Source organism: Sinocyclocheilus anshuiensis, unplaced genomic scaffold, assembly GCF_001515605.1.
Source record: "Sinocyclocheilus anshuiensis isolate Anshui unplaced genomic scaffold, SAMN03320099.WGS_v1.1 scaffold536, whole genome shotgun sequence".
NCBI lineage: Eukaryota > Metazoa > Chordata > Actinopteri > Cypriniformes > Cyprinidae > Sinocyclocheilus > Sinocyclocheilus anshuiensis.
Genome location: NW_015557179.1, coordinates 235,254 through 256,288, shown reverse-complemented (window position 1 = coordinate 256,288; position 21,035 = coordinate 235,254). Strand labels below are relative to the sequence as shown.

Sequence of the window (21,035 nt, the reverse complement as noted above, 5' to 3'; positions counted from 1 at the left end):
AAAAAGCACACAAACACAAAAGCTCTTACAAATAGCTGCTTATTTATTTACCTCATAAAAATATTGTTAAAACTTAGCAAAAACAGACATAATAAAAATGTATTTTGCAACTATAAGAGGCATAATAAACAACCCAACACTGCAACTCCATAAATAACACAAAATCACAGTTATATAAAATCTCACACCTAAAATCAGAATGCACACATATATCTAAGCACACTCGCATAACACACAACCATTCTAAAATATCACCCCATATAAAACACTCAGAGGACATGTCACATTCAACGAACAGTAAGGCTTTTTGAAATGTTGAGTCGATTCTAGCTCACTGCCAGGGTGCTCTCCTTCCCAACACATGATTGCTGACTTTCTGCAGAAGAAGGATGGCATGCATTAGAAATGTTAATCAAACTGGTCATGTGTCTATCTGAAATGCTTGAAACAATATTGATTTAAAAACTGTCAGTATTACTGTGCCTGGACTATTGTGTGTAACTCCTACTCCAGAACAGCCTGTATACCTTGTTAAAGAGTTGAGCGTTGAGGCGGTAGGAATGGTACTCCGCCCGTCTCCTTTCCTCCTCCCTTCTCTTCTGGACCTCAGGAAGTTGAGCGTATTTCCTAAGGGAATAGATATTTATTTGGCAATTAAAGTGTAAAATTATTGGAGTCAATAATATCCATATAAAACGTTGAAACAGAGTGTAGTTGAAGTCCTTATGCCTCAGACTGGGCCTCTCGAATCAGAGATATCACACATAAAAATAGAAACTTTAAAATAAAAGATGGATATAGATCTGTATTATTTTAGTAGCATTGACTATTATATTTTTTACTATTTTTATTTTTGCATTTACTATTATAGTTTTTGTTAATATTTTGAATTGAATTTCATTTTTATATTTAGTGTTTTAATTTTAATTTTAAAGTGTTAGTAATTCTGTTTTGTGTTTTTGTCATTTCTACTAGTTTAAAAAAAAAAATAGGTCTATATAGTTTTATGTTTAAGTTACTTTAGTACTTAAATATGTCTTACACTGACTTAAACTAAACAAAAATGAGAAATGTTGTCTTGGAAAGTTGCTAAAAGGTTTTTATGGTTTTCTTTTTATGGCTTTACTTTTAGTTAATGTTAATAAAACTGATAGACACACTCAAACACAAAACAAACACACATATTATTACCTCCTGAGTCTGTCTGTTCTGTCTATTCTCTGACTGTGTGATTTCCTCCCTACCCAACTGAAAGCATGTAGAAGGCACAAAACAACTTGCAAATAAAACATCAAAAAGTCATTTAAATCTGTTAAATGACCCATACATGCACAATTTGGTAATATGTGCTGTGTCTGTGTCATAAACCATCTAGATGGTTTGGAAATGAGATAATGGATACTTACTCTTTAGATCTTTGGACCATCTCTTTTCTTGGAACGACTCGTTTATGGGGTACTGGAGCTGCTGACACGGCATGTTTTAGTTTACATCTTAATGCAAGCTGAACCAAGCTTGTAAAATATATACTGAACTGACTACTCATACTACTAACACAAGTAATCTTATGGTATAAGGTCACCTGCTCTGTATGGACATGATGGTGCGGGGCAACTGAAGAGCTCTTCTCTCTCTCTGTTGAAGACCGCCTGTAACCTCCTCTCTTCAACCAGCAACCCCAGACGCTTCATCCGCTCCCGTGAACGAGATACAAACTCCGGCCGATGGAGCTCCAGAGCTTCCTGTAGGAAACCCATCAATGCAAATGCTCAATGTTAGATTAAAATCAACAGTCAACATCCGTGTACTCTCTAAAACCACACAGCTATGGTCCAAAATGAACACTAGCTCCAAATCAGGCCCAAGCTTCAAATCAGAGTAAAGGCACGTTTACACCAGTAATGATAATATTAGCACTCACATCTTCAGGTGTGATATTATATTCCATTTATAATAAGCGCCTGCTGCATTTATGTTGTCTGCCACTTTAAATGCTCAAGCTTTTTAAAGTCGGATGGATTATGATTTGCTGTCAATGTTTTTATCATTCATCAGCTGGAAAATATGTTCTAAAAGTGATTCAACAATGATATTGTTCTAGTTATCATTACACTTATCGTCCTTGGTGTGAACAGGCTTTAAAACGTGTAAATAAAACAGTTGCTTGTCACACCTGTAGTGAAATTCGAACAAGAGCTGAGGGTTTGTCACTGATATCTGTCTCCGTAGCTGTTATGGACTCTTGCTGGTTCTGTCTCTCTCTTAGAGGTTCTCTGGTCGTTTCTCTCCAGGGTTTGGTTCTACTGTAAGGCTCAAACCAGGCTTGGCTTGGGCAAGGTGCTGATTCACTCTGTGGCTGGTTTTCCTTGCGACCATCACACCTAAGCTCATCAGCGGAGACAAACCATGATACACCTTAAAGAGAACGCGAAATATAAAACAGTAAGAGAAATGGAGAAAAAGATCAGTTGCAGAAACATGCTGTGTCCGTGGGCTTGTAATATGCACCGTTTGGGTAACGGGTCCGGATGCTCTTGTTGCTGGTGTCTTTCTTCAGAGCAGTCAGGGTTTGGATGGGTTTAGATGTGGAAGCAGTGGAGATGGGAAAGCCACTCTGAATGTCTCTGCCAAACGTGTTTGTTAAATGGACATTTTTGAAAGCACCTGGTGAGGGAAAGATGGTGCCTACGTCCCGAGTGTGTCTGCGGGTGCCATTTATAACAATTTCCAAATCACCTGCAAAAAGAATACAAAATCCCACACAACATATTTTGTTACAGTTTTTTTTGTTGCAATTTACACGTCGCTTAGTTTAAAAGTGGACCGTTGTTGTGTAACTGACCTGCCTGTACACCTTTGCTGACCAGTTTGACTTTTGACCTTTTGGAATTGAGGTTTTTGGAGATACCTCTTTGAGAATGATGGGAAAAAGTGCTTGAAGATGATAATGAATCAGCAGAGACCTGGAACAATAACAGAAGATTGGACAGTTAGATAAGGAAAGGATGATGGTCTCTCAGTAAAAAATGCAGAGAATAAGCTACTACTGTAATTCACACCAGATATTCTGTACACATAATACATGAGTGATTATTTTGCCGACAGTATAAAATGAATAATAGGATTTTTAATGGAGTTTTTATTTAGCTATTGGGTGACATTGTCCCCAGACAATGTCATTAAACTAGTTTCGCAACCTCTTCCAGTCCCAGTGAGAGCACTAAGACAGTATATGTAGTTGAAATGATGAGAAAATGAGTATTTCTGTTAATCATTTCAAACTGATAATTTGTATGAATTGATTCAAAACTCTTATTAAACAATTCTTTGCATCACCACTCAAAAATGTTTACTGAAGTCAGCACATGGCAGCAAAAAGCAGCATTTTTCACACATTAAAACATTTTAGTAAAAACATGCACTACCTTTCAAAAGTTTGGGGACAGTACGATTTATTGCTTGTTTGTTTTAAAGACTTTTAAATACTTTTATTCAGCAAGGACTCATTAAATTTATCAAAAGTGATAATAAAGATTTCTGTCAAATAGATGTTGTTCTTGAACTTTCTATTCATCAGAGAATCCTGAAAAAAAAAGTTACACAAAAATATTAAGCAGCACAAAAGTTTTCAACATTGATAATAATAAGAAATGTTTCTTGGGCATCAAAACGGCATATTAGAATGATTTCTGAAGGATCATGTGACACTGAAGCCTGGAGTAATGACTCCAAAAAATTAAGCTTTGCTATCACAAAATTAACATTAAAATTACATTAAAACAGAAAACAGTTTTAAATTGAAACATCATTTTACAATATTACTGTTTTCACAGTGTATTTGGTTAATTAAATGCAGCATTGGTGAGCATAAGAGGCTTCTTTCAAAAACATAAAAAAAAAAAAAAAACATCTTACCGACCCCAAAATTTTGAATAGTAGTGTATGCAGGAAAATACTGCTGTTCAGTAGTATGTATTGTGTTATTAGTGAAAATGATTATCAGATTTTAGCTCTATTTTACTTCTTACTTTAAACTGAGCTACAAAGTGTTTGTGGAAATCATTGTTCCTCTTGTTTGAAACAAATTATAATTTTAAGTAATTTTTTAAAAGCTAAGAGGCAATCTAAAAACAATGTGAATTTAATATGGTCAGAAGGCTAAACATAGTGAGATGTGTAACAATGTAGCGTCTTTCTTTTCAATCTGTTGATTATCTTTCAAAACAGTCTGTATAAAAGAATTCAATCAAGCAAAGTCTTACTGTGGAGTCATCCGTGCTCACATCATCGGTAGCAACAGAGATGGCAGCATGTTTAGTACTGGGTTTCCTTCGGACAGTTTTCTGCATATTGATGGTGTTGTAAAGTCTGAGCAAGCTGTCACTGCTTTTCAGTCCTTTACTGGTGACCCAGTGAGGTCCAAAAGCTTGCAGCAGCCGCTCTGTGTCAATGGTGGACAGGCTACTGCTTGTCTCCACACTCGCAGACTCATCTCTCTCGGCAGGACAGCGATGCACTCTCTCCTGGCTCTCTTCATGCTCAAGCCAAGCTTGTTGTGGAGTCACTTCTAACTGGACTCTTTCTCTTTGCTCTCCTCCCTCTGTGGTCCCATCCTCTCGATCACTCCTCCTGTAACACTCTCCTTTCCTGCTGTCTGCTAGTTGTATAGTTTGGTCTTTTGGAGAGGTATTGTGAATGAGACGAGACAGACGCTCTAGTCTATCAAGCAGAGACGTCTCTCCCTCATTAGTTGGTCGGGTCTCCTCCATGCTCCATTTTTCACTGAAGCGACGCCACAGCTGGTCCAGAGAACTGCTAATCTCTATGCTAACATCATGAGGTGTTCTGTCCCGCTCTTTCTTGTTCCCCCTGTAGGGCTTTCTGATTGGCTGAGAAGGTAAATGGTGTGGTTCTAGTGGAAACTTGGGCTCCTGCATGGTGCTGCTGTGAAGATGCACATCATATGTACTGTAGTCTGCCTCCATGTGTAAGGGGACAAACTTTTCTTCCTCATCTTTATACTCCTCATCTATGCCAACAATGTCCATGTTCTTCTCAGAAACATAAACTTCAGGAGCAGTATTGTCATTTTGGTCGGCGAGAGAAGACAGAGAAGATCATATGCTAATGTTTTATTTGTAATAGCAACAGTCCATAGCAAATTATAGTGAAAACTGAAGGAATAGTTCACCCCAAAAAAATCCATCAGCATTTATTTACAATGTCATTTCAAATCCATATGAAACTAAGACAATTTGTAGTTCATACAAATAAATTCTGCTCGTATGGCATCAGAAGACTTATATTGTGCTTTTACGTTGTGTTGCTGAGCTTGACAGTCACTATGTGCTTTCATTTTATGGAAAAAAGCAGACGAGATATTCTTTAAAATATTTTCTTTTACAAAAAATGTCATATTGTCACACATGTGGGTGAGTAAATAATGAACATTTAATTTTATTTGGTGAACGATTCTTTAAAGGGGTCATATGATGCTATTTTAAAGATCATTATTTTATGTATTTGGTGTAACAGAATATGTTGACATGCTTTAATGTTAAAAAAATCAAATACTGTACATTATTGTAGGTCCTCTATGCCCCGCCTCTCTCAAACACCTAGTTTTCAACAAAGCCCCCTCCTTTGACAAGCGCAGTCTGCTCTGATTGGCCAGCTGACCCAGTGCATTGTGATTGGCCGAACACCACAAGCACGCGTCGGAAATGTAACGCCCCTTACCATAATCGCGAGCGTCAGCTTTCAAAGTAAATATCAAGACAGTTAAAAATGTCGTTAGTTTTACCATCAGTTCAAGCCCGAAAGGGCAACAGAGTCACGTGACAGACACAGTGATGATGCAGTACACAAGCTGCGGTTAAGACAGCTGACGTGCTATGATTTCTGACAGGCAGTTCACTCTCCTGTGATGTGACCCTGTTCCCCTCACACACACACACACGACGCATTACTCTGCGCTGCGCAAAACTCCGCCATTTAGTCGCCCAGAGTGAAGATTTAGTTGCATATGCGAGTGATTTACTCGCAATGTAGAGGGTTGACAGTCTATGACAGAGCATGTGAGTGAAGCGTTTTCCGCTCTATGGACGTGCGGTCCACTCAGTCGCTCTAACCGCCCAAGCAAGCACTCCGTTAATATTCCGCTCACGCTCGCCGTAAACCAATTCCCGCTCAGATCCCGCTCCGTTCTGTAAAGAACAAATTTGCGTGCGTTATATTAGATTATAAATTACTGTTGCCTATATCTAGCCTACATTCTGTAGGTCTACCTATTGGTTCGGGTCAGTCTTTATGCACCAAGAGCTTGTAACACTCCAAAGAGAAAGGAAAACTTGAAATCGCATCGTATGACCCCTTTAAATTCAGCAAATATTGTACAACTAATAGAAACACTAATGTGCATCTTACCTCTCTTCATATTGGCCCTCTTACTGTAGATGCCTTTCTTGTGTTTTGGTGTAATTATGTTGTCTTCTAGCTCTCTAGAGCCTAAAATGTCTGTATTAAAGTGTGGAGGGACAGCATCATCAGAACCTGCAAAGGGAGCGAGAGAGAAAAGGACAGAGCATGAGAGAGCTGGATCAAACAGAGAGCAAACAGCACTGAAGCAGAGGGGCCCATGTGGATCAGATGAGGCTTGTATTGCTGGATTGCCTTTCACAAAGACCATGAATAATGCAGGACTGGGTGAGAGCGTGAACCATCTGCAAGACTCGGGGGGAGGGGCCAGTAGAGGTGCAAGCAGGGCTTGACAATTAGGACTGCTGCGTTTCTGATGCCCGATCCACGAGTTGAGTTCTTTCCGCGTCTTTCTTTCGCTTGAACGTACAAATATATACAAAAATGTGTCAAAATACCCGTCTTGGCGAGTAACTTTGTAGCTCTAACAATGATTAATCTATATTTAAGTTATACAGTGGAGTAGAGATGCATCGATCGACCGGGCATTTTTTGTTTTATTTCAGACTATTTCTGTTCCGTGCTTGCACACAAACTGCATCGCAATAATTTTTTCTAAATGTCATTTGTGTGGAAATATTACGTTATTATTATATTTAGCCTGTAAACAGAGGCAAGTGACGCTGAATATGAATGCAAAGAGGAGAAAATACTGTAGTAGGCAGAGCAAGATCACCGTTCACGATGCGTGTAATATAGGAAGAAAATCCTAAATATTGAATTTTATATGGATGTGTTTCTGAGGGGAACTGACTGTTTTCAGAAAAGTTTACATTGCCTTTTCTTTTCATCTTGGCTCAGTATAATGCATTTAAAGCAGTGCTAATATGCACAGCACTGCTATGTGTACAGCAGTAACCAAGTAAACGCTGCTGTTCCGTGAGAGCCGCCTGCTGGCAGAGAGTGAAATTGCGTCTCATTAAGCCTGTCTGCTGTTTCGGTTTCGAGCAGGTGTTTTATGTAGCATAATTTCACAAAGCTAAAGTCAGACAATTCTGTTTTTGCTTCAAATTTTGAAATTCTACAGTCTAATTTAAATCAAATATTGCACATGCTACAAGTGTGTATAATCTTTTTTTTGGATCGATTCATGATTAAAATACAGTGGTTAGGTTACAACTAATTTCAAATGGCTATGAAAAATCAAGGTGCAACACAGTGAAGAATATGGAAATATTATTTTATATGTGATTATTCAATTTCTGTACCTGAACACCTACAAACATAAAATCCTAAATCATTTAATTTGTATCTTTGTTCTATATGTTCAGTGGTGTTATTGCTTGTAATTTGTTCATTTGTTCTTATTTACTGACTGTTCACTTGTCTTTAATAATGATTGAACTTTATATTTGTCAGGCTAGTAGCTTTGGCTGAAATTGAAATCGAGAATTGTACAATTTTATTTGTATCTAAAATATTGGTGTCATATAAACTTATTTATTAGAACACAAGATAACATAGATCAAAAACAATGATAAAGGAAACTTTTTTTTTTTTGTGGCAGGGCCAGCAGAAAAATCCTTAGTATTGAACCCTCATTTCTAGTCAATCACTGATTATATATGGCAAATTTGACTTTTTTTTTTATATATCAGAGCTCTGTGAGATAAAACAGGTGCACATGGATTAAAGGTTTGTCCAGCAATTATGCATTCTCTAATAATCTATATAGTATCCTCAGCATTATATCCGTAATTTCCTGAGTGATCCATGATCCATCCTAACTGAGTGATCCATGAAATAATGTTATAAAAAATGTATGACAGGGACTTGGTTCAATCCATTGGTTGTTTAATTGGATGGAGGCAGATCTGAATATGAACTTTCAGTCAGCTATAAAAAGGGGCAGGGTTTAGGCAGACTAAATGATTGGAGAAGCCTGGCAAACTTTGCAACTAGCTAAAACAAGTTGAAATAATAAAATGACAAAAACTGAAACGGAAATAAAATAAATTAAAGCTAAACATACAAATGTATAAAAAGCTAAACATATAAAAATAAATGTATAAAAAAGTATAAAAAAGCACAATAAAATGACTAAAACTAAAATCACAACGAAAATATAAAAATTAAAGCTTATTCAAAATAATTTATAAATACTAAAATAGTATTTAAATTATGCTAAAATAACAGTGTACGTCACCAGAGAGATGTTTGTCCTTTTACCGGAAATTCAAGTTATAATATTTCAATTAAATATTACAAGGTCAAAACAAATTAGTAACATTTTAAAACATGCATGGATGGATTGTTCACTATAAGATCAATAATGCATTTAGAAAATAAAAAGGGTGAATTTTCATGTCATGACGGCTTTAAACAGCATTATTACACAGCCCCCAGGAGGACTTTTATTTTATTAAATGCAGCATTTTGTGGCCATTTTTGTTTAATGACAGATAAACAGTGCTGGCAATTAGCCTGAGCAAACAATTTTCTTAGAGCTGTGCTAATTTCATGGCTTAGAATTTTTGACTCAAATCAATATTCATGTCCATTCAGTTATTTATTTGGTAAGTAGCCGTATAACCAAAACAGCAACTTTGGTCACATTCCATATAAACTGATAATGTTATGTAGGATGCTGTAGTCTAATAACTGTGTATAGTTCTCTGTGACATACCTGAGTGAGAGCTTTCAACAGTTGTGTCAGAGTGACCAGGAGAAAGCTCTGGATCAGCTTGCGGGATGTAGAACAGCTTGGAGCTCCCATGTGGTTTGTATGGCAACAGGGCAGGGACAGCTACATAGTAGAAAAATAAATCAATTGATTAATTTACCAACATCGAATGCCACTGAAAAGCATATATGAATAAAATGTACAACACACACCTGCTAGAACAGAGAGATTTCTGGATGTCCCAGCCAGCCTCTGAGAGGGAGCAAAGGTTTGTGGGTATCTGGCCTGTAAGTGTGCACTGACTATTCCTGCATTCTGGCCTTGAACTGGCTCTCTGTGTTCATATGATCTGGCATGATTTGATGTTGAGATTCGGTGTATGGACTGCAGATGTTCATCAGTCATGCCTGACACCACGGGAGGTGGGACATCTTTACTAGTGTTTTGACTGGGTAGTCTGCTTAAATAGTTTGGATTGGACTGATGTTTGGGTGATAAGTTGACGTGAATGTGAGAGAGGTGGGACTTCTTGCCAAAAGTTGAGCCTGACGCAGCACTGGATAATATCTGGTTACTGCCTGTGACAGTATAGTCCATGTGAGGTATTATTTGGATACTCTGGGGATCATTCGTAACAATGTTCTCTTTGTTGTCATCAGTCATTTCTTCTCTTTTCTTCTCTTCTCTATGTTGTCCTTCTCTCACCGTCTCTTTTTCTCTGCCAGATACATTAGGTATAACAGCTGGCTGAAGTCTCATTTGGCTTGTGCTCTCTAGAGTCTCATGGTCAGGAACAATATTGTCCAATTCCTCAGTAGCAGTGATAGGGCAATGTGACGGTGACTGAGGAGATGGAGTGCGGTGAGTGGTTGCTATAGTAATAGAAGTAAAAGGCTGGGAGCTGGGCCCCTCTCTAAGGGCGATCTGGTGAACTTTGGCCTCTAGATCCTGTTGTAAAGGTGTGTAAAATGGAACTTTGTCCAAAGGTTTTGGATCAACTTTCTGCAGCTGATCTGAGTTATGATTCTCCATGTTACGCAGTCCAACAAAGCCCTTTGTCAGCTGAGATTCAGGACCAACACTCGACTGAGTACTGCCCTCAGAATCTGAGCTCCACTGAGAAACAAAGCAAGAGAAAGAGAACAAGATGTGTTACTACTGATAAGAGCTAGGGTTGGGGAGGACTATGGGAAGTAGACAGTGATAAATGGGAGATTCAGTTGAAACACTGCAAGCATGAGAGCATAGAGTAAGTCACACAAATGCAAACAACAGCTTTACCTTGAACACTCTCTATCAGGACTTTCCATAATGCAGTCTGCCACACCAGAAACAAAACTCATATTATTTCAGACTCACCATTAAGTGTGATATTTAGGATATAAAAATTCTGCCTTTAAATGATCTTAATAGTTTCATATTATGGCAAATTACTGATAAGTGGCCCTTTTTAAAAAATCTTACTTTGTCTAAATTAATCAAAAAATAATGTTAAATGCTACAAGTGAATTTAGGCATCACAACATTATAGTGTTTAGTATAAAAAAATTATATTTTGAGATTTGCTAAAGATTACATTTAACAGTGTTATGAACCCTATAAAGCCCACTGTATCATATTTGATAAGCAAATTTCTGAAGCCTTAAAAATTAGCAACATGGTCAAAGCTTTGCTAAAAACCTGTTGCATCTGTTTTTGTTGATTCTTATAATGTAAGCCTAACAATAACTTTTATATTGTTAGTAATATTTTAAGATGGACCATCAAACAATGAAGTGAACAATGGACTGAAGCAACTTTTTTGATTTATCAAAGTTTACTTGATTATCCATACATATTTTTTTAACAAATCATGTTAAAATGTATCAAATATGACACATCAGGCTTTTTCATTGATTGACTAAAAATGGGTTAAACTACTGAGCTTTGATAATAAAACTAAGCATTTAAATATAATTAAGGAGATTTTGTTTTATATGCATTTTATGTAAGTGGTCTGCTATACTGTTATAAAGATCTCACAGATTTACAAGCTATCAGATTTTCATCTTACTTTTTGGCCATATAAATATCAACAACTGCACCAAATTGTATATTTTTGCTCAGATTGAGCCTCCAAATAAAATTGAGGTGTTTTTTTCTTCCTTGTGAGTATGAGCTCCATATTCTCCTATATCATACTATATGAGTAATAAAAGCCTCATGTTTTTGTATATTTTGTCTAGAGGCTCAATAAACAAAACAAAACAAACAAAAAATTAAAACCTCAAAAAATGTTAGCCTTCACAGGGTTAAATTATTAGTGTTATTCAAAATTAACTGAACTGAGCGTGCACAATTAAATATCCAATATCGACCTACACCAAATAAAAATTCAAAACCAATATGGTGCCAGTTTATTGTACATTCCTAGTGATATTTATTTGAGATGTCAAAAGTTTGGCAGACAGGTCGACCTACATCAGCAAGTCAGTAAGAATGCGGACACTCACACGAATGAAATCGGCAGACCTTTCTGTGTTGGCATATGGATGTTACCTTGGTGTATTTGGTGTTCAGTAGAAGTTCTCTTTTGATGTCTTCAATTCTCTCTCTGTCCTCAGCGTTTAGTTCTAAGCTTTCACATCGGCGGCCAGAAACCTTCATCAGGATCCATTCTAAAGAGACAGACCAAATTTAGTCATCCACAATGTAAAAACCACTGACATTTAAGAAAAGCACCACTGGTACTGACAAAACCTGTATATGACTATACGTCCTGTTAGACAAATCACTGTGTTTACCTCGGGCACGGCTATCTTCTGGGTCACTGGTGCTTGGCCGGCTTGTAACCATAGAAACAGGCGACTCACTCTGCAGGAGTTTGGCAACTCTGGCAGCCAATGAACTCTCGTTGCTACTGTCACTCATACTTTCAACCTCAGCTGAGACATGGGACGAATTATTCTCTGAAGAGCCAAACGCATCATCCTCAGTCAGGTCCTGGTTCTGCAGAAGGTTCCCTGGTATCGAAGGAACATTTATCTGCACAGCAGATGTGGCTGTAGGTGGCTTTGCCTTATCTGGGTCTGCAGCACTGTAGCCCTCAGGCTCAGCCCGCCTTGGGGTCACACAGAGGTCACGTGACTTCAAACTTTCATCTCTGCTCAAAGAGAGAGCGGTAGGCTCTATAGTTGTGAAGTCATTTTGTTGTGGTCCTTGCGAGGATGACAAGCTTCCTTTCAAAGCCGAATCTGATGAAGAGCGAGTCAGCAGCAAAGAAAGGTTTCCACCAGCTGACAGAGATGTGTCATCATGGTAACCTTGAATGTTTCGTCCTAGTGAAACAAGGGATGTGTCACTCTCTGAGAGGCGGTGTGAGCCGGAGGAGGAAGTCAGAGAGGATCGACCAGAAACAAGGCTTTCTGCCTGGCCCAGCAGACGTCTGATTTCATGCAGTGTGCCAGAGCCTACAAAAGAGTCATCCTCCTCCTTTACCACTTCTCTGGTTCCTGGAGGAGGCAGAGTTTTTGGGCTGATTTGGCTTGGAAGGCCAAAGCTTCCTTCACATTGTGGAGCATCAGAGTGCTGTAAGCTTGATGAAGGATGTAAAGTTGAATGAAGTCTTGGTGGAGTATCCGCCTGGCTGATTATCTTCTTCACAGATCTGTCACTGGCTGGTTGGCCTTGCTCATGCACTGACAATGGGTGTGTGACAGAAGCACTGGAGTCAGCTGAGAGCTGACTAGAACTGGAGAATGTCTCCTTCTGAAGACTGTCAACTATACACAAAGAAAACAAGCATACATCATTATAATATACCCACATACACTATACAAATAATAAAACCAACAATTTCTTAACTCAATAACTTAAACAATGCACAAAAGATGTCAGATGTCTTTGGCTCACCTTCAGATGGCTGTGTGCTTTTAGTTGGTGTTCCTATGGAGCCTTTGATGGTACATAAGTCAGTAGGAGAGAATTCAGGCTCTCTGATTGGTCCTCGACGAGTAAATGGATTTAAGATTGTTGAAGGTGATTGGTCGATACCCAAATTTAAGAGGTACAACTATAAAACAAAAAGATATAAAACAGAATAATAAATTATCTATCAGGGTAGAAAAACAAATCACTAAAATCACCCTGAATCAGTGGTTTTCAAACAAGAAGTCATATACATTTTATAATGAATATAATTTTCTAGTTATACCAATCTCAAAAGTATTTTATTGGGTAGAAAATGCTATTTGTGAGCATCACTTCAAATGTTAATTTATTCAGTAACTTTGGACTTCTAAAATTATTTATTTTATGTATATATGCATTGACACTCCAAGTTTAGAAGTAACAGAAATATCTGAGGGGCTGTTGAATATTGTCTTTGACATTGGGGACCTTGGAGTCAAAAAAGTTGACAACTGTTGCCTTAAATGATTCCTTCTGCTTGAGCATAATTGAACACTAAATGTCATATTTCCTACATATTTTACTTTCATAATGTGATGTGAAACAGGATATTCCATTAAAAATTATGGATGGTAGCATTTGATTTTATCCATCCAACATACCATGATTTTTTCCAGCAGGATATTTCATACCAGATTAGAGACCTGAATGTGAGTTTGAGTATTTTGAATTCATGTTATCTTTAAAGTCACAATGTAACAGAAGTAGCAACAGAAACAGATAATCAAAAAAGGGAAAACATTATATCCAAAGGTTGTTGATTTGATGTTGATTGTAAGAAAAGGTGAGGTTTAAGCAGACTAAATGACTGGAGAAATTACAAAAGAGAAGTCAGTCAGTTTCACATCCAGTATGACATTTTGATAAATTACTTAGAACTTAGACAGGGAATTTCATTTCATGCCGACTTTAAGTGCATCCTACTAGTTCTTCTACAGCACTATGAACTTACAGGGATCCTATCTTCAATGTTGAGTTCCCTAGTGTGAGGAGGGGATGCAGGTCTGGAGGTCCAGTAGGGTGCATAATTATCAACCTCAAGACTCACTACAGAAGAGGCGGCTCCCACTGATGCCCGCATACTCTGCTCGCCATGGCAACTGCCCTGAGAGCTAGAGAGAGTGCTGCTCATATTGAGGCTTGATGACACGTCACTGAAGCGACCCAGACTGAGGAGAGGAGACATCTTGACCGAGCTTTTATCCATGTGAGGAGCTGAGCTATTCCTTCCTTCACCCCTTTCACCAGAAACTAAGGACAACTGATGGTCAAACGATCTGGTAGCAGGAATTATGTCATTAGATTGTGCCACTAGAACTTGCTGACTGTGTGTACCTGTGTCTCTCTGAATAGAGGTCACCACAGAGCTCAGGGAGGAGTGAGAGTGTGAGCGATTGACAGGTGACTCAGATGCTTGTCCTCTACACACATCCACCCGACGGGGTGAGCCGCTTCTAGAATGAGAAGAGGAAAGTGGTTGAGTCATCTGGGAGCTGGAATTAGCACCAAATGTCAGACGCGTGTCTCGAGAAAGCATGTGATTAAGTGTGTCAGACACCACATCCTGTGCTTTTTTCTTGGGCGACACACCATCAAACCCCTGTAGAGCCAAATTATCATAAAATGACCTGCTAGAACTTTGATTGGCTTTCCAGGCATCTACTTTTTGTAAGTAGCTCAAACTGGGAAGCGAGTGTACTCTCCCAAGGGCCAGAGAGACCTTATCTTTTAACATTGCACCAGAGTAAAAGTGCTGAGTGTTGAAGTGAGGTGTATCAGAGGCCTGTGGATTTAAACCAGCAGTAGAAACTTGTTTGTTTGAAATGGGATGGGCATGTGACATTGTTTGCACAGTCTCTGAAGGTCCACTAGGAACTGTAGCTGTTGTTTGAGAGTGGATGGGAAAGGAATGTTGATCTCTTAGGTCCAACGATGGAATTAAGCCAGTTATTGAGTGATTGTTTTGGGACGATGTAGCCACAGAAGCAACAAGCTCAAGTTTGGAGTGTATGAGTGAGAGTTTGGTCAATGCTGGTGGGGGTCTGACAAGAGGTAGCGCAGGTGTGGACTGAGACACAGGCCGAGAGCTCAAGAATGAACCATCTGCTGCTGTTAGATGACCGGAACTCCAGAGCGCTCTCTGTAGATCTGGTACATGCATCACACCTTCACCAGCTGATGAGACACATAGTCCACTATGAGAGCTTTTGTTCCCACTATGGTGCCTACTTGCTGGTGCCGAGATGGAGCCTCTTTGTCCTACAGACAGAAGCTGATCATGGAGATGGTCAGTTGTTTGGTGTGAAAGCATCCGTGAATCACGAAAAGTTATATTTGACACATCTACAGCCTTCTGAAATGAAGATGATAATGACAATGAGCCCCCTTGGGGCTGCTCTCTGCTTTTTTGAAGATTCATGGAAGGATCTGACTGGCTTTTGTTTGTGTTTTGGTGATTTGAGGCAGGTTCAGATGCAGAAGAAATGGCACTGCTGTCACTAACAGCCACAATAACATCCTGGTCCTTGAACTCTAATAAGAGCCGAGCAGACATTCCCTCACTATGCTGCTCTGCAATGGTCTGCTCCTCTCCTTCCATATGTCTGTTGATTTTGTCCTCAGCACCATATGAAACACTCCCGTGGTCCTCAAGCCCTTTGCAATGGTCTCCAGGTGACAGGCTGTGCTGGGACAGTGAACAGCAGCTTTTATCACCCTCCAACGGGTGCTGGGAAAGTGTAGCCTGGTCATGAATAGTATTTTGGAGGTGGGAATCATCAGTTACAGCTACATTTGAAGTCTTAGGGCATCTCTCAGACATAACCGAGAAGTCAGGAAATCCCCTGTGTACACAAAAAAAGAGAAAATATTATCTAAAAATACAAAAAGGTAAAGAAAAATTTGAACATGACTAAACAAACAATACCGAAGAGGGACAAATTCTGCATCTGTATGCTGAAAAAATGTGGAGTCAGAAAGAAGGTGAGATTTGTCCAGGCAGGGAAGCAGGGTAAGTGCAGGTGACAAATGGCTATCCTGAAACTCTGAAAAAGAAAATAAATGTAATCATTATAAATTACATATATAATAAATGTCATTATAGAAAAATCAAAAGAAACACATTAGGAGCTAACTTGCTTTGTGGCATGAAGTAATGTACAGTGGATTTCAAACTTCTGATAAATTATTTTTCCCCCAAATCCAAAAACTGTTTAATTACAGTTTTAAATAAATTTGAATCCCTGATTTTCAATGTGATCTTAGATCTTTGAAGCCCACTGTATAAATACACCTGCTCTCTGTACCTAGTTGTAAAGTCTCAGATCTGTCTATGAGTGGCTGCACGCTTGAATCCTGAGTGTTACTAAATGGTCTTCCATCATTGTCAGGACCTGTGTACGGTCTGCCAGCCTCTGAATCATGCATACTTTGTCCATGCTGCTGGCAGATGATCTCTGCAGGGGTCTGGAAAGGTAAAAACATACTTATTAAAAGGAACTGGTCTGAGATGATGTTTTTGTGTGCCTGACAATTTACAGTGACCTGATAAGGACATGTCAACCTGTTAGTACATCTAAACTTGAGTGTCTGCAAGAATGCTCCAACTTTTAATGGTTGCAAGAGAAGTTTAAGATAGCTCAAAGAAGTTCTGTGGGTACTTTCATGGTCCTCCACATAGGCACAGCCTAAAAAATATATTTTTAATGCATTTTAGACTTGTTGCATTCTGCAGAGATCTTTGACCTTCAAGGTGCCTTCTTTATCTGTATTTATGTAGAAGATTAATCAAAATATGAATTAATCAAGCATAATCAATGTGAATATAGCCATGTTTGTAATCTACTATTATGATCACGTGTTTCTTGTATGTAAGGAGGCCTGCAAGAGAGTGTTATGAGTGTAATAAAGTTATTCTACTATTATGAACATGTGTTTCCTGTATGTAAGGAGGCCTGCAGGAGAGTATAAAGAGTGTCCAGACACAAACTCGACAGATTCTCTGCAGAGTTTCTCAGCTTCATTGTCTCTGATAATAAAGTCTTCTGACATCAAAACCTCAAGACTTCGAGAGTGATTTCTCACAGAAGCGGCAGAAGCCACCACATTTCCATCCTAAGTCCTCGAAGAATAGTTGACCCAAAAATGTTTACGTGTATGGCCGGAGGGTAAATTTTCATTTTTGGGTGAACTATTCCTTTCAACTGTATACTTAGCTGAATTTAAGTTAGTCAAATATCAGATTTATGTTTTCATTTATTTCTATATTATCAGACTTATAACCACTGTACTCGAATTTCCTCTTCGTTATATACTTGATTTCTCATTCTCTCATCTACCTGAATCACACTGCATTAGGAATACACATTTATCTAAGCATCATGTATGCAAGTGCCTGTACATGTATTTCTGCCATCAATTGCATAAGACGGGGAAAAAAATACAATTCGTTATCAGTTAGTAGACTAGAGTGATTTACATTCAACTAAAGTTACTACAAAACTCTTGCTCTTTTTGTAAAACAGTTAAATTCTGCAGTGAAGAACTGCTACTCGCTATTTAGCCTGAACCAGCTAGCAACTGATTAGCCGATGACTACAAAGCTTTAAGTTCATCCAAGTATGCTCTCGTGCCTTCGGTTCAATGTTGACTATATACATTAATAATCATACGTCGACTGCCTTCAAGTCTTTGTACAGCCATTAGCGCTAACTTTGAGCACTGCTCACTTGTTGACATGCAGTGATAGTAGCTACAAGGTTATCCCGATTAGCTAACGTTAGTCATGTAGGAACTGTATCGAAGGCTCACACATTCCAGAATCAAAAACACGCAATTAAACCATATTTCTACTGATACCGAGACAGCAATTTCCATCTACTTACATTGTTTACGTCTGCAGCACAACCCTCTGAATCCATGTCGTTACTGACTCAGACCTTAACGCGCATGCGCACTTGTTTGAATTAACCGGAGTTTGAATTAAGAGTGAAACCAAAGAAATACAAACACGTTAGAATGTGTAACTGGTATGTAAAACAGTACCAGTAACAAAATTTATTATTCTAAGTTATACTAAGTTAGCGGAATTTTCTCCAAGCATGCTGTTAAACACAAAAACTTCATAGCCACACCGGTTTAGCTGACAACATTGGATTCGGCGTCGTTTTGCTTTCAGAATGAAATGACGCTGTTGCTGTGGCAACAAAAAAAGCCCGCAGTGTTGCGCGGGAACTGAGAGTACGCACCAGGAGGATCTATAGTAATTTAATGGTTCAAGCTGCTCTGGATGTATGTGGGAAACCTCATTTGTGACCCTGGACCACAAAACCAGTCATAAGAGTCAATTTTTTGAAATTGAGATTTATACATCACCTGAAAGCTGAATAAGCATTGATGTAATATGGTTTGTTAGGATAGGACATATTTGGCTGAGATACAGCTATTTGAAAATCTGGAATCTGAGGGTGCAAAAAAATCATAATAAAATATCTTCATGGAACATGATCTTTACTTAATATCCTAATGATTTTTGGCATAAAAGAAAAATTGATAATTGCGACCCATACAATGCATTGTTGGCTATTGCTACAAATATACCTGTGCTACTTATGACTGGTTTTGTGGTCCAGGGTCACATTTGATGTTTGAAACAAACATTATAAAAGTTTCATTATGAAAATTTAAAAGTCTCAAATTACCTTCAAAAAAAAAAACCTCTTTACCAACGATTGTTTAAATGTTGGAAATCATCGTTTATAAGATAATCTACAGTGGCGACCCATACAATGCATTGTTGGCTATTGCTACAAATATACCTGTGCTACTTATGACTGGTTTTGTGGTCCAGGGTCACATTTAATGTTTGAAACAAACATTACAAAAGTTTCATTATGAAAATTTAAAAGTCTCAAATTACCTTCAAAAAAAAAAAACCTCTTTACCAACGATGTTTAAATGTTGGAAATCATCGTTTATAAGATAATCTACAGTGGCAAAACTTTTATATTATTCCAATTTTTAAATTTTCCTAAGGCTTATATACATTATCTTAAACTATGCCTATTTTTTAATTTTAGAATGCCTATTCATTTTGAATTTGAATAATTTCCATTAATTCTGTTTATCAGTAGGCCAGCAACATGCAAAAATAAACACAGCACGGGAAAAGTGTTTACATTAAAGTATATAGCCTGTGCTATATTCGACAGACTCTTAATTTTCACAATATGGTATAAACGTAGTAGTCTTTTGCATTTCAACGTAAAAGAAAAACCACGTGGTGCGCCGTGTTTGAGCGTTCTACGCATCCGTCCAGCAGCATATATGCGCATGCGTGCGAGCGCGCACTGTGTGTGTGCTAAAGTGGAGAGGAATCTCGAGAAAACACTACGATTGGAAGGAATGTTAAACCAAATGGAAGTTACTTAAGTATTTTATAATTTAGAATTACATAGCGTCATATATATTAATATATTCGCTAAAATGTCAAGAAAGAACACCATAGGACCAGGTAAGATTGCTCGGCTTTTTCGTGAGGTCTAACAGTTACCTAAACTTCGCCAGCTCGCCAAACACATGTAACGTTAGCTCTAATAACAATAGAGAAGACGTGTCGTTTAACAATATCTGCCTGGAAATTGTGAAATAATACGCCATTTCTTGTTATATTCACGCCGTCTTATGAATCTAGTATATTTTGGGTGTTTTTTTATTACAAAATTTAATAGTATACGAAAGATGATTCATGCTTTGATGACATATGCAGGATTAAACCACGCAATTCACTATTTGTGTGTCTGTATCAATGTAAGGCCTGCCCTGTTCAAACTTTTAAAATATTTTTTCCCAATGACTCTTTTAGAGTACTTCCGGCTGCGTGATAATGAGCGCCTCATGCGGACTCACGTAAGTCATTACGTTTCTGTGGATTAATTTATCAGACATGTATCAGCATTGTGTTAGTTAATCTGGTGTGTAGGTTTTAGTCTTTAATTTCCATTTTCTTTGTTGTCTTTTTTTTTTAGGAGACAATGGTCGATTTTATAAAAGATAGACCTGCAAACCGCAATATCTTAGATGCCTTAAGTTTTGGTTATGGGTTTGGTAAGACTTGTCTTTATTTCTCTTGCACACGCCTCAGTAGTCATCCACAGGCACTTAAATAAAACCTGTTAAACCTTAGAGCAGGTTTGGAATTATTTGTAGTTGGAATAATTTAAAACTACTCCTAATATTGTGCTTATTCTAGTGCTTTAACGTTTTACGTGAACTTAAACTCTGTTTGATTCAGCAACACATTGAAATATTCAAGTCTAACAGGTTGCATGATTTTTGAACTTCTTTTCTTTGGATAGTGGAGTTCCTATGCTATTAATAAAGTTCTTATAAATCAATTTCCATAATTTTAAAGGATTAGTTAAATCAAAAATTAAAATTTGCTGAAAATTAGTTTCTTCAGAATAGATTGACAAATTTAGAGTTATTGCTTGCTCTCAATTGGACCCTCTGCAGTGAATGAGTGAGGTCAGATGAGAGCTCAAAAAGCTGATAACAACATCACAAGTGACAAACACGACTCCAGTCCATCAATTAATGTCTTGTGAAGTGAAAAGCTGTGTGTTTGTAATAAACAAATCCGTCATTAAAACATTTTTAACTTTGTTTCTGGCTAAAATAAGAGTCCTCTATCCATAATATTGCTTTCTCCTGTGAAAGTCATCTCGTCTGAATTTGGAGAGAAATAAGCACAGATCAAGCACTGTTTACAAGCAAAAACAGTTTTAGAGAAATATGTTGGTGGATTTTGATGTGAGCGTATATTATATTTTTTAGAAATACAGTTTGGCACCTGATATAAGAAAACTGAGATTGGCACATGAACTGAGAAAACTAAGTAAATTGTTGTTAATCATTGGACATGTACCAGGCTCTCTATTGTATGAGGATATTAGTCTACATCAGGGGTGCCCAACCCTGCTCCTGGCGA

General features: G+C 38.0%; 2 protein-coding genes across 8 annotated transcripts in view; one reads left to right on the top strand and one right to left on the bottom strand.

Annotated features, from left to right (window-relative positions):
* Positions 1–56: 56 nt before the first annotated feature.
* On the bottom strand, positions 57–17,995 carry alms1 (ALMS1 centrosome and basal body associated protein). Of its 6 annotated transcripts, XM_016473882.1 has the most exons (20): positions 17,932–17,995; positions 16,354–16,513; positions 15,975–16,092; positions 14,384–15,891; positions 14,001–14,299; positions 12,992–13,151; positions 11,884–12,861; positions 11,639–11,757; positions 9,313–10,216; positions 9,104–9,223; positions 6,427–6,552; positions 4,263–5,068; positions 2,843–2,963; positions 2,509–2,736; positions 2,174–2,415; positions 1,583–1,742; positions 1,407–1,467; positions 1,192–1,248; positions 528–627; positions 57–376 (listed from the first exon to the last, which is right to left on the bottom strand). In XM_016473882.1, exons 1-20 carry the CDS (start codon positions 17,965–17,967, stop codon positions 332–334), a joined length of 6,348 nt encoding a protein of 2,115 aa, XP_016329368.1. In that variant the 5' UTR covers positions 17,968–17,995; the 3' UTR covers positions 57–331. The 6 variants fall into 6 exon arrangements, with proteins under 6 accessions (XP_016329368.1, XP_016329363.1, XP_016329364.1 ...); XM_016473877.1 differs by having other exon boundaries at positions 14,001–15,891; XM_016473878.1 differs by having other exon boundaries at positions 1,407–1,464; positions 14,001–15,891.
* A 1,349-nt stretch (positions 17,996–19,344) lies between these two features.
* LOC107678591 (tetratricopeptide repeat protein 31-like) overlaps positions 19,345–21,035 on the top strand; it is a 10,289-nt gene continuing 8,598 nt past the window's right edge. Inside the window, exons 1-3 of one of the 2 annotated variants that reach the window (XM_016473921.1) lie at positions 19,345–19,559; positions 19,911–19,954; positions 20,074–20,152. In XM_016473921.1, coding sequence (XP_016329407.1) covers positions 19,532–19,559; positions 19,911–19,954; positions 20,074–20,152 — 151 coding nt within the window. In that variant the 5' untranslated portion in view covers positions 19,345–19,531. The remainder of the gene's footprint in view (positions 19,560–19,910; positions 19,955–20,073; positions 20,153–21,035) is intronic. The other variant, XM_016473922.1, reaches the window with a different exon arrangement.

Bases quoted from the DNA above. Each gene is read 5' to 3' on its own strand.
- alms1 (XM_016473877.1), bottom strand. From the start codon at position 17,967: ATGGATTCAGAGGGTTGTGCTGCAGACGTAAACAAT. The intron at 13,152-14,000 runs GTAAGTTCATAG...TTTGTTTTATAG, and splicing joins ACATTGAAGATAGGATCCCT to TTGTACCTCTTAAATTTGGG. The intron at 377-527 runs GTATACAGGCTG...CTTCTTCTGCAG, and splicing joins ACGCTCAACTCTTTAACAAG to AAAGTCAGCAATCATGTGTT.